The sequence below is a fragment of the Camelina sativa genome, chromosome 4 (assembly GCF_030686135.1).
Source record: "Camelina sativa cultivar CO46 ecotype springtype chromosome 4, ASM3068613v1".
Lineage (NCBI taxonomy): Eukaryota > Viridiplantae > Streptophyta > Magnoliopsida > Brassicales > Brassicaceae > Camelina > Camelina sativa.
In genome coordinates, this window is record NC_141883.1 from 27,340,221 (window position 1) to 27,353,669 (window position 13,449).

Consider the following 13,449-nt stretch of genomic DNA (forward strand, 5'->3'; position numbering starts at 1 on the left):
AATTCTTCTTCCCGAGACAATTCTTCTTTGCTACTCTTTTTTTTTCTTTCTTTTTGTTGTTTGATGAAGACTTGCCTTGTAAGCAACCCATTGGTTTTGATATCGATACCATGGACCTAGGGTTAAATTATCAAACCTTGATCTTTAAAACTTTGATTTCGATATCGTTTGCCATTTCATTCCTAATTCTTTTCAATCTTGGTCAGAAAACATATACAAATCTATGGTTTTTTCATTGATAAGCACTAACGATCTCCAAAGAATGTTCAAGAACCAAAAAAAAAAATCGAAATCTTTTTAAACATTGCCAATTGACCAACACGCCTTGGTGAATCAATAATATTCTTCAGATTGCCTTTGTAAATCCTCTGAAGAAAGCACACTTGAATGTTAGAGTTATAAAACCTTGAAGATCATCTGCAAAAGTTTGAAAGATGATAAGTACTAGCCAGAAAAGAAAAAAAAGGGCAATTGGTTGCTAAACCGTAAGGCACAGAAAAATGAATTAAAAAAAGAGCTAAGTGGGATATCTTACTTACATCTACATGGATCAGTAATAAAAAAAGAACATATGCATTTAGATCAAACAACCATAATAGAGAATCTACCAAACCCTTAGAAATGAAGTTTCTTGTATGTGCTTCCAATATCAGCTTACCAGCTTGGCTGGTTTACAAATTACAATGTTGTCTAAGGGTTTTTCAAGGCCAGTTTTCTCTGCAAGGATGGTTTGATCAAACTCTCTTCTTTTCAACGCAAAATAATTTAGCTCTTATCAGAAGAAAAAAAAAACTAATCAGCTACAATGGGTTTTTTAAGCTGCAAATATTCACTCAGTTAAGCCGATTTATGATACCCAAATCTACATGCAAGTTCTGAAGTTCCTTCTAATTGTATTTTTACTTTTTAAAAATAATTAACTCTGATTATTTAACATTTTAACTACTGTATAGTTTTTAAAGTGAAACGAAAAAAAACTTGTGGTTAAGATGATTGCCAACGCCACGTATTTTATAATATCTTAATTTGTCAACGTGATTATACTATTTTCGCCTTGAGGAGCCAAATATATTTAAATATTTTTTATCACGTTTATAAAAATTATTTGGGTTCGAATAGTAATCGCAATTTTGGTTGTGCAGGGAAAGCGGTATTACAGTGCGGTACGATTCAATTGCAGTATGTGCAAGAGAAATATATTGCGGGATAAGTGCGGTTTGTACAAAATAAGCGGTATAGAATAATGTTTGATTGGTGAAAAAAAACTATTTGCGGTACATAATTAAATATTTAAATGATAAAAAATACAAAAATGTGCAAATTATAATTTAATTAATAAATTTAAACTCATGATTTTGTTAATCTTGCTATTTACAATAATACTATCTACATTATTATTAATAAGATTTATATTTACTGTATTTGCAACCACATGTTACAAATTTATTTGTTAACATAGAAACTGAATTTATAATTATTTACATCAACTATTACATGAAATTATATTTTTTTTGGTGAAAAAACTATTAAATTATTTAACTAATATATTTATTGTATTTAATCATTTGAAAAATACCTTATCAATCAAATGCTACATATGTTTGATAAAAAAGGTAGTAGAATGTTAAGGGGATGTAAAGTTCCAGTTTTAATCTTATGCAGATATATGTAACCGTATTAAACTAAACTCTTTAATCTAATATAATAGTATCAGTTGTTCAACAAAAAAAGTTTAATAAAAAAGGTAATATGTAAGTGAGAGAAGAAATAGGAGATAAGAATAATGTTTTAAACTTTTTGTATTTGCTCTCTTTGTAAAATAGTGGAGTAGTATAGAAAACATATTATTTTAATTATTAACAATATATTATCTTTGCGTTTTTCAAAACCGCTGGGTAAAAGAGAGATAGCTCTTACAAGAACGGTTCAGTGTATAATCCATTAGACAAAAACGCAAATCTTTTTTTTTTTTTTTTTTTGAAAACTGCAAATTTATTAAAAACAACTGATTGGTGACTAAGTACGGTTTTGACTACAAAAAGTTTGAAAAACGCAAAGTATAAGTCGTCGACAAAAAAATGTGTTATTTATAGTCAACAATAATAATGTGATGTGAACTCTTTTTCATGGAAAAAAAAACTCTATTTTTGTTTTTCTATTGGCCGGCCGGATGGATAGATTGGGCGGTGTGGATTGTAGTTAGCCGGCTTACGATCATATTTAAAATTTATTGTTGCTTTTTTCCCCTCTTTTTGTCGACTTAACTATTTTGGATCTAATATATGAATAATTACCTTCTGTTGTTTATTAATTTTGTTAGATGAATACTCGTATTGGTCTAACATGAGTAATTTTAACTTAAATAAATAAACTATCATTTTAACCAAGCATTTTCAAGAAACAAAAAAAAAATCAACGTACAGACGTTCACTATATATTATTTCGACAATCTTACAGTAAGATTCTGTCGTGACATTAAAAGCCTGTTAACTCAATATCAACAAAACTCTAGCATTGAACGAGCTACAAGTCTCTATTTCAGATCCAGAAACCATAAACGTTAAATTAACCCTCTTAATTCTATCTTTGATTTGTGAAAACCATCTAAAAACCAAACATGATCCAGCACATAGACGTGTGTTGTCCCCAAAAAAATGTGTACTCTCTAGCAAAAACCGAAATTAAAACCTTCTTTCTTCTTATAATGATCATAGCGATTCGTGCGCCTTATATCATTTTTGCCAGTCTTCTTCCCACAGTAACAATATTTTCATTAAAAAAAAAAATCATTTCTTTTATTTTAATTAACGTAGAAATGAACAATGATTTAAATTAGAGCACTTGAATATAATAGTACACCGGCCACAACCCCACAATTCACAAACTTGAGAAAGAGAGAGAGAGAATATGCCCAAACTTACCAAACCTAATCATTTTCCTAGTTAACGAAAAAAAAATAGTATTGTTATTTGGTAAGATGATGTCACTTTTGATTCCTTTTTTAAAAATCGTTTTCATATATCTACAGAAAAATGTTTAATACATATTTTTGTTCAAGTTTTTTTGTCTAAAATATACATTGTGGTTCCATTTAAATAAATATGATGGTTCAAAACTTCAAATTAGTATTGTTAAAAAAAAATTGAATGACTTTATTTATGTCCACGTATATGTTTGGCTCTTTCAACGTTTAGGATAATTAATGCTTTGAAATCTTATAACTAGTTATAAACTTATATTAGGTAAGGTGAACGGTCCAAAAATGCATCTTTTCAAAAAAAGTTTTAAATTTGAGCGAGGAAAGCATTAAGGACATTGAAATTGTCACAAAGTAGGGGAATTCCGAGGGTTAAATGTTTTGGAGATACTACTATGACTACTATGTTTTTGAGAAGTATGTACATGTGTTGACAAGAAAAAAAGTATGTACATGTGACATGTAAATATATACTGGAACAGTCATCACTACAAGTATAGAACGTTCGCATGTATCATGTGTGCATGCCATCTGATGTGCACCATAACTATTCATTAATGCGATCCACCCAAAAACAATGGATCTACCTAACAATCCATCCCCATCTAGGTTATTCTAAAATCACACGACTTACATCAAATAAAAAGTTTCACATGTTTATATCATTCACAGGTCACAATTCGTTTGAAGAGATTATAGAAACAAATTTTGGAAAGAGACAGTGTAATAGATATCCACGGTTTTATTTGTGTTATACATAAGTCAATCGCTTTAAACCCTTCGAATTTATATAAACCATCGGGATCTTTTTTTATGTAAAGAAAATTAGTTAAGTTGTTAAAAGTTGAAACTTCCAACAGTTAAAAAAAACATCAAGATGGTTTAAAAATATATTTTTAAAACTTTATATACTTGTAATTAAGAAAAAATTGCCAAACTATTCGAAATTATTTTTTATAAATAGTTTTCAAATAAAATAACGAACTAATTTATCGCGTCTTTGGATTATTATTATTCAATTTAACTGTTGCATTTTCTAATCAAGAATAATCACTTTCTAGCAGTACCAATCAGCCGAATAATAAACCTAAACCAAAACCACCCAAAAGGGACAGATTGCATCGTGGTGGTAGGACATTCATAAATGATTTTTTTCCTTAAGTGGAGGGCCGTCACACAATACTTTTTGTCTAATATATAGATTATTGGTCTACAAAATAAAATGCTAAAATATTATATATTATCTATTTGTATGATATGTGAAAAACTGTGAGACGGTCTGGAATGTTAGAATTTGGTGCCATAAACAAAATATTATCATTCTTTTTCCTTTTTTTCTTACAATCATAGAAAATTTGGCGCCATAAACAAGATAACATCTTATAATTTCTTCGTATACGTGGAGGGCGAATTGGAAGAATTACGATAAAGTGGATGGTTTGGCATAGATGTCATTTGTGTTACATAATTCCAGTTAACGATAATATATATATTTTTTAAAATCATAAGATATGGTTAACATGTAATGTCACTACGAATATCAAATTCACAAAACTATCCATGACTTTATCCACACAGAATTATTTATGTTTCAAGTACACAGACCCAAGAGAAAACAACGACAATATAACAAAGAAAACAACGACAAATAATAAATAAGGAAGAAACAAATGACTAAACATATGAATTAGTAACCACTCTTTAGTATAATTTTTGTTCTGGAGCTTGATTTGTATTTACAACATATATGTATATTATTCGAAAGATAAGATTCTACCACTAAGTTAAAAAACAAAAACTCTTAGCAAAATAGTTGGAGAAAATTACTAGAATAAACTTGTATTTTCCTCTTTAGATCATTCGAGAGAGAGAATATGAAAAAGGACAAAACCTCTATACATGTACAAACATGACAAGTCATTATCCGCCACGTAGATTGGTCGGTTCCGCTTCGCTGGAATCATAGCGATGTACTTGTTTAGCCTGTTCCCATAATTATTTAAAACAAATTTAAATCTCTACCCGCTCCAATCACATAATTTTCAACAAAAATTAAAATTTTTATTTATTATTTCTAAATAATTTCTCAACCGGTAACAAGTCACAAAGAAGGCGCCACCTCAGATATAAGTAAGAGCACAGAGTAGAACAGAGGAACTCATCATCAATCACATCTCCCTCACTCTTCTAACATCTAAGACGATTTAATCTCAGCCATCCGTCCGATCATGCCGATCAGAAACATCGCCGTTGGCCGTCCAGATGAGGCGACACGTCCCGACGCCTTGAAGGCGGCGTTGGCTGAGTTCATTTCAACTTTGATCTTTGTCGTCGCTGGTTCAGGATCTGGCATGGCTTTCAACAAGCTCACTGAAAACGGAGCCACTACTCCTTCCGGTCTCGTAGCTGCTGCACTGGCTCATGCCTTTGGACTTTTTGTAGCTGTCTCCGTTGGTGCTAACATCTCCGGTGGGCACGTTAACCCTGCCGTCACTTTCGGCGCTTTCGTTGGTGGTAACATCACTCTTCTCCGTGGTATCCTTTACTGGATCGCGCAGCTCCTCGGCTCAGTCGTCGCTTGTCTCATCCTCAAATTCGCCACCGGCGGCTTGGTATGTCAAATTAGTTATTTTTATCTGTTTTTGACCTATCTTCTCCGTCAAGTAACTAATTAACGTTTTGGAAATTTTTAGGCTGTGCCGGCTTTTGGACTCTCTGCCGGAGTAGGAGTGTTGAACGCTTTCGTTTTCGAGATCGTGATGACATTCGGGCTTGTTTACACCGTCTACGCCACCGCCATTGACCCCAAAAACGGGAGTCTTGGAACAATCGCTCCCATCGCAATTGGTTTCATAGTTGGAGCCAACATCTTAGCTGGAGGAGCTTTCTCTGGTGCCTCCATGAATCCCGCCGTGGCTTTCGGACCAGCGGTGGTGAGCTGGACGTGGACCAACCACTGGGTCTACTGGGCCGGACCTCTTGTTGGCGGTGGAATCGCCGGACTCATCTACGAGGTTTTCTTCATCAACACCACCCACGAGCAGCTCCCAACCACCGACTACTGAATTAATCTCTCTTTTTCTCTCTTGTGTAATTTTATCCGTCTTTGAATTTTAATGTTTTTGTATTTTATTCCGTTTGTGTAATTTCGAACCATCAAGGGGTTTATGACTGTTGGATGATCTTCTAGATGAATCCTTGTCCGTTGATTTCAAGAGTGGTAATTGCAACTACTATAATGTGAATTATGTGTCCATCTCATCTTAAGTGTTCAAGTGTTCCAGTCTTGTCATTTTTTTCCAAATTTTTAATTTCCACATCAGTTTTATTAGTTGATAAATGGAGACATGGAGTAGTACATATATCTAAAATTAGTTACATTAGATAGCATAATGAACTATTGAAATATGTCAAATTTTAAGAAATGAGAAAACGAATTATGAGTACTTAATTTAACCTATAAAACTATTGTGGTGCTAAGGATATAACGCCTAGCTAGAGAAGCTTTGTTACAAGTTTTGATCTGTTAGTGTCAAAAAAAAAAAAATCGTATACGCATGTAGAAAGTTGAAAGTTGCGATTGTTGGCGTACGTTTTGCAATAAGGGAGTAAAATGAAATTGTGGGTCAGTCAGTGAGAGTAGTAGTGATATATACGGCTTTTGTAGTTTTCTGTCCATGTGTATTTGCATTTTGTAAAAGTTGTGAAAATTAATGAAATAACAACGAGAAAATTATTTTACTTATTTAATGCAGTATTATTGTTTTGCAAACGTAGATTTCAATCATACCCGAGATTATATGATGTTGTGGTCAAGTCAACAACCTGACGTTTATCACGTAAAACGTCTAAATTAGGATCTAGTTAAATATGTAATTGGATAACAATGAGACTATAACTGGTTAACGGCAATGATGCGAAGCACAATTGGGTATCGAAAGTAGAATGAATCAGTTGACATAATTACATTATTTATGACACGAATGCTAAGGTTGGAGTGGAACGAGGTGAATATATATATATGGAAGGCTACTCTTTGGTGAGTTCTATCTATTAGGTTATTTAGGCAAACACTTTTCTTTTTTTCGTGTGCGGTAAAAATCTATCAAACACTTGCTTCTCTTGTTTTACTTTTACAAAATCCTTTTGAACTGGTCTGGACCAAATCAAGCCATCCGAAGAAGTGTCTCTGTGTTTACATCTGGCTTGTGTCTTCGTTTTTGTTCCGATATGTCGGCGAGGAGTATCATAGGGACCTATCGGTCTTTGTCATCGACATGCTACGTTCCATAATTCGAATTCTTTTTGGTTTGGCATTAGATAGATTCAAAATCTTTGGCCAAATGGATACGGATCGATGTACATAAGCACGTGAAAACGCCTGCGCCAATTTTTAGCATCTTCCTTACTATTCATTCTTCTTTTCTTCTACAAATCAAGAAAAGTTTGAAATTTAAATTTTGGTCGCACAAGCAGAATCGTACACGTACTGGTTCAATTGTAGACATGGTAATGTACTAATGTATCTTATGATTACTTGTTTGTTATACAAAACATCATCGTAAGTATATATGCATGGCTCGTTACATTTGTGTGTACTGTTGAGTATCTTTCCAATGTCATCAACATAACCTATAATTGAATTAAGATTTAACTGAAGCTTAAACAGGCCATTAAGATTCATTCTGTTGTATGATTTTGGTGAAAGAAAAAAAGTGGTATATAGTAATATACTAATCCAGAATGTTCGATAATTCACTACCCATGTGCCATTTTGGAAACTTTAACCCAATTTTCTGTTTCTCTTTCCCTTTTCCCGAGAAATTTGTAATTTGCCATCAACTTTTTGTGAGTGAATAGTATAATAAGAGTACACACATAACTCATACCAGACCTTATCAATCATATGGCTCTCACAAAATCTAATAAATTGAAAAAAGAGGTCGGTCACATGATCTAAACACAAACTTTGCTTATACGCACACGGACAGGGTTACCCGCAAAATCGAAACTAAGAATTCAATCTCAAGTGAAACTCGAACCCCATCTAACCGCTTCGTATTTGACTTGAAAAAAACGACTAGCTGCCTAGTTGCACTAATCTCTATAATATGTAGTTTTAGATTTTACTAGATTTAATTTCTAGTTCTCTAATATACCTAAAAGCAATTTAGATCAAACTTGTTGGTAGCATTCCCCTTTTATCTCCCCGCTATTGTGGTTTGTGGAGATGAAAACAGAGAACTTATTTAACCACGTTATTGGCAACAAATTATATGTCACAAACGTTAAAATTGTCATTAATAAAAACAATATGCCAATATGGGATACAGATTCGCACGAGGGACAAGGCCAAAAAAAACTATTAAAAGTGATTGAAAAATCGACAGTAAAAGAGGACAGCTGGTCGCTATCGGCTAAAAAGTAAATAGATGAGGGGACCTTTGCATAAATTATTGATGTTAGGTCCCATTTTCCACAGATCTTCATCATTAGATTTTCTTCAACAACAATATGGCTTCTTCCAAATTATATTTAGAACTAGTATTCCAGCCTTCAAGGGAATAGTAGTTTTGTTACCCTTACGATTTTTGTTGAACTATGATAGGTAGTATGAGAGAACTTGAGTACTTAAACATAAAAAAATCAAAGTTGTAGTGAGTAGAATAATACCACATGACTGATATATTAACGAAAAGGCTTTATATTTACTAAAAGTTAAAACTGATTACACACGTTGTAGGGTTTGTGGAGTAGATAATTTGTTAACTCTTCGAATTGGAATGGGCCGGTGCGGCGGTGCCAAAACATTCTTTTATTTTAAAGTTTTGCTTCTTTTACTCCAACGATAACGTCACTTCTCTATCTAACATTTACAACATGTTATTAAACCATATTTTTTCAGAGGTGGGACAACACCCTACTTTGACAATTTTCTTCCCTGAGTGAGTCTTTAGCTTTCGAACTTAAGTTATTTTTTTCGGTTTAGAGTTACTTGTATGTTTTGGTCGCTTTTGTTTCCGGTATGAGTTAAGGTTTAACGTTTTCTGTATTGACATCATATAAATTCTACGCTAAGTTCTAATTACAAGTTTATGTGGTTGTAGACCAATCTTGTTGGTTTATATTGTTTTTAAAAGATTTAATTTCTGTTGCTAAACCAAATCCAACTCAACATAGATCTCACCTTCATATACATTTAACACATATTTTTCTATCACTTGTCCAAAGTGCATTATCTCGAGAAACCGTAAGAAAGCTGAGCTTTTGAACCTCTGTTAGTTAGTAATGTGATCTCGAGAAAACTAGCCGCTTTGCACTATTCCATCATTCTTTTCGACAAGAAATGACACAAAACTTGGAAAACATTGGAGATAACGTTTTAAGACACTAGGTTTTGAACCCACGCATTTATTTGATATATTTTGATAAAAATTATATATGATTGATTACGGTAATAAAATATTATCTCATAAAAAAAATTAAAATTGGTACTAAAAAAAAAAATTAAATTTCAGATACACAATTTTTTAAAATATAAAAATCAGTTGTGTTATAAAATCAAATCTGATAAAAAAATCATAAATTTAACTTGACGTCCAGACGAGGCAAATCAAACTGATAACCTCACATATCCTAAACCATTTTTTTGACCACCAGAAAAACGAAACAATTTTATAATCATGAATTTAACTAGTTTTCATATTTAATTGATCGCTACCACCTATGTTTTCATGTTTTTTATTCAATGTTTTCTTATTCTTCATATTTTTTCTTATCATTTTCATTATCAAATTTTATGTTAATTGTCATCGTAACTTTTACCGTTTGATTCTTCGTTATACTCTTTTTCTTCTTTTTCCTCGTCAACTTCTTCACATTCTTCCACTGAAAAACCTTTTTTAGACTACCACACAACTTGTTAACCCATCAAACTCCAATAACAAAATCATTTCTTTTCTCATAAAATTTGGGAAATTCATGATTACCAGCATAGTCAACACATGTACCCAATTATTGACACTTTTATCCATATACTTATTTGGTTTTAGATCCACACGTTTAGAAACTTCTCAAACCAAAATCCTTATTTGGTTTATAATATTTTAAAAACATAATAAAATATACTAATAATTATTTATTTAATATGAATCATATGATATATAGAAATATGAGTACACTATAAGAACATATTAATTATAAATAAATAATATCAATTATATTATATCATCCAATAATATCAACTGTATCATATTATCAAATAACCGCAATCGTATGTAACAGTAACCGCTTGAGCCGTAACCGTATTTAAACGTAACCGTTTAACCGTTTGTTAAACGGTTATGGTTAAGGTTACAAAAATTTCTAACCATAACCGATAGTTAATAAACCTTAACCGTGACAACCGTAACTCTGGTCATGCCTATGTATAGCTAATAAAACATGTGTGTTTGCCGTCCATCTTTCTTCTTTAAACTCAAAATTTGACTCAAACATCAAATTAAGATCTTGCGATGTCAATCCTTCTTCCTTAGACCCAAAAAAAAAATTAATGAAAGAATATCAACTCATCTATAATATCATACACAAAAAAATGTTTTATAGCTCATAAGAAATAAAAAGCACAAATGTAGATAAATAAGATAATTTATGTTTTACATCAATATTTATAATATTTTAAACTTTTAAAAGGTTTCGAAATATAAAATTTGAGCCTTTTAAAAATGTTCAATATTTATAATATTTTAAACTTTTAAAATTTAAAACTTATAATATTTAAAAACTTTTTATAAGCTAAGAACTTTTAAAAGTTTCAATATTTTTTTGAAACTGTTTAAAGTTTTAGTTTGATCAAATAAAAAACCAGATCAAACCAAATAAAACTTTTAAACTTGGACGCCTGATAAATCAAGCTTTCCTGCTCATTCGTTGTTGGAAGTATATTAATCTTATTTATATTGGTTTTGAACTATGGTCTAAAAAATTTCTAGCCAATGTGGGATATTGTGATTAGTTATTTGATTTCCATAAATTTAAAATTTTCCTTTTTTCTAAAAAATTCTGTAAATTTAAAAAATGTTAATGAATGACATGTCAAATCATGATAGGTTATTTAAAATAATTATTAATATAGAAAATTCTGGAAAATGTATAAAATGTCAATAAGTGATATGTCAAATTTCTATTGGTTGTTTAAAATCCTATATAAACGACTTTAGGAGCTATTCACTATTGGTAGTTTAAAAGCTTAGGTAGACGCCTTTAAAATTATTAATTAGTGAAGTGACTAATTAATATTGGTGATTTTTTAATATTTTTTTTAATCTTTAAAAGTATATAAATTTAGGAGATTTTTAAAAATGTTAATTAGTGACATGTCTAATCATTGGAAGTTTTAAATCCTATGTGGACTTTAGGAGCTTATAGCTTCTAATTTTTATTAGTATAGATTCTTACAATTATCATTCAAACCAATGATTTGATAGCATATAGATTCTGTTTGTAAAATTCCCTATACAAACACACAAACCATATTAAACTTTGCTCATATTGGATCTCTCTGCCTCTTAACAAGTTCCGGCGACTAGACAGATCTCCCGCAATCTCTGCCTCTTAACAAGTTCCGGCGACTAGACAGATCTCCCGCAATTCCAAAACTTCAGACGTAGAATCTTGACAAGTATGTATCCCTTTATCCATAGTGCTTAGCGGTCAATGAAGGACTTATTCATCAGCTCAACGGCGTTGTCCATGAACTGCACTCTCAGGACAACAGAGATACCAATTATTAAACTAAAACCTAATATGATAGAGCACACCAACTATAATCTTAAAGTCTAACACAACAGAATACTAGGTATAAGTGCTGTTGTAACCAATGCATTCATACTCTATGCTGAGCACATTTCATTACTAATTATGATAAAATTGGTCCATTTATCTATCAAAATCCTGGTCTAGCCCATATTTTCTTACATTAACTATCTGTGTTAAGATGGGTCATCTATACATCCCAATTGGACTTCAGGTTCCAAGGTTAGACCAGAGACGCTCCCAGAGTTGAACTCCCACTACTTCCCACTTGTTGAGCCACATGATTACTATAGGCTTTGTCCTAAGTAACTAGCTTACCCAAAAAAACGATGACCATCTATGATCTTGATATGCGATGAGTTATATAGGAAACATTAACCTAATCCCCACTTGTACTAACTTCACATAACACACTAGCCTCAGGCAAACAAAGAGCTTTAAGAGTTCAAATCATTGCCTCAAACAAACACAGAGAACGAAACAAGATCATCCAAGGTATTGGCTCATACTAACAAGGGATCATGTACTAGTATCTGATTCAGACACAAAGCAATAAGATGTTGGCCTTTTACCTTTCCAAGCATTTTCAGCTCTTTTCCCACTGGTTCCAAGAATTTAAGATCAACTTCAACTGGCCACACCTATTCATCAAATACACCAAAAATCAAACTGTTAGCAAATGGAGACTTATAACCCATAAGTGAATAAAACACCAGTGGGAATATAAGAGAACGCAGTCAAAACATCAGACTTGACAAAGATGATATGTTCAACTTGTAATCCTATAGCAACATCTCTATGTGCAGACCTAAGCAGCTACAAAATCAGAAACTATCCTCAAAAGATTAAAACTTGCACAAAACTACTAAATAAACTAGAACATTCAACAGGACAAAGGAATTACACAACAAAAGATGATACACATAACCTTTTCCCTGTATGAATTCTAAGCCAATATAAATACTAAGAACTTGTACTACACACAAATGCAACAAAAAACACATCAATCTTTCTGCAAGAAGTCACCTTGACACCAAGTAAGCGAACAGGTGTGACTTGGCCAGGAACAACACATTCAGGTCCTGCAGATTCAAGTACAGCTTCCATCGCAAACCCACCTCCCACAGGATTCGGATGCTGCTAAGATTAAACGCAAACCCGAATTACTTATGGTAATTCCCAAAATCAAATTGGAATCTTCAAAACTACGGAAGAAGAAGGAAAAAAAAAAAAAAAAAACAAAACCTTCATGACGGAAATGGCGTAATCGGATTCAGGGCTTTGAGAGATAGAAAGAACCGGTGAGCGACTGATCTTAGGCACTGGTCTTACTGAAGAAACTCGCCATGGTGCATCCTCAGCTAGCGTCGTCGCTCCTCCTTTCTTCGCCATTCAAGATTAGATTTTTTTCGACTCTTTTCTCTGGATAACAAACAAAGCAGAATTCGAAATTGAGAGAGAGCCCTTCAAATTATATTTTTGGTGAAATGGATAGAATGATTTTTATCTAATTTCTTCTCAAAGTCGAAAACTTTTTGTGGTCAGCTTTCGAGATTGTCTTCGTGTGCTTCTCTTAAACTTAAAGAGTCGCCATTTTTTTTCATAGGTTTCTCCTTCACTTTTGTACCCTTCATTTAAGTATTTAATTACGAAATAGC

General features: G+C 32.3%; 2 protein-coding genes across 2 annotated transcripts; one reads left to right on the forward strand and one right to left on the reverse strand.

Annotated features, from left to right (window-relative positions):
• The first annotated feature begins 5,006 nt into the window (after window positions 1-5,006).
• LOC104782101 (aquaporin TIP1-1) lies at window positions 5,007-6,238 on the forward strand. The gene is made up of 2 exons (XM_010506926.3): window positions 5,007-5,589; window positions 5,671-6,238. The coding sequence occupies exons 1-2, from the start codon at window positions 5,206-5,208 to the stop codon at window positions 6,040-6,042; spliced, it is 756 nt and encodes a 251-aa protein (XP_010505228.1). The 5' UTR covers window positions 5,007-5,205; the 3' UTR covers window positions 6,043-6,238.
• Window positions 6,239-11,363: 5,125 nt separating this feature from the next.
• On the reverse strand, window positions 11,364-13,408 carry LOC104782102 (uncharacterized). The gene is made up of 4 exons (XM_010506927.3): window positions 13,037-13,408; window positions 12,818-12,928; window positions 12,364-12,432; window positions 11,364-11,733 (listed from the first exon to the last, which is right to left on the reverse strand). The coding sequence occupies exons 1-4, from the start codon at window positions 13,181-13,183 to the stop codon at window positions 11,683-11,685; spliced, it is 378 nt and encodes a 125-aa protein (XP_010505229.2). The 5' UTR covers window positions 13,184-13,408; the 3' UTR covers window positions 11,364-11,682.
• Window positions 13,409-13,449: the final 41 nt, after the last annotated feature.

Coding starts and splice junctions, on each gene's coding strand:
- LOC104782102 (XM_010506927.3), bottom strand. CDS start 13,183: ATGGCGAAGAAAGGAGGAGCGACGACGCTAGCTGAGGATGCACCATGG. Junction 12,433..12,817: donor TTCGCTTACTTGGTGTCAAG/GTGACTTCTTGC, acceptor TTTGATGAATAG/GTGTGGCCAGTTGAAGTTGA. Junction 11,734..12,363: donor AGCTGAAAATGCTTGGAAAG/GTAAAAGGCCAA, acceptor CTGAGAGTGCAG/TTCATGGACAACGCCGTTGA.
- LOC104782101 (XM_010506926.3), top strand. CDS start 5,206: ATGCCGATCAGAAACATCGCCGTTGGCCGTCCAGATGAGGCGACACGT. Junction 5,590..5,670: donor AATTCGCCACCGGCGGCTTG/GTATGTCAAATT, acceptor GGAAATTTTTAG/GCTGTGCCGGCTTTTGGACT.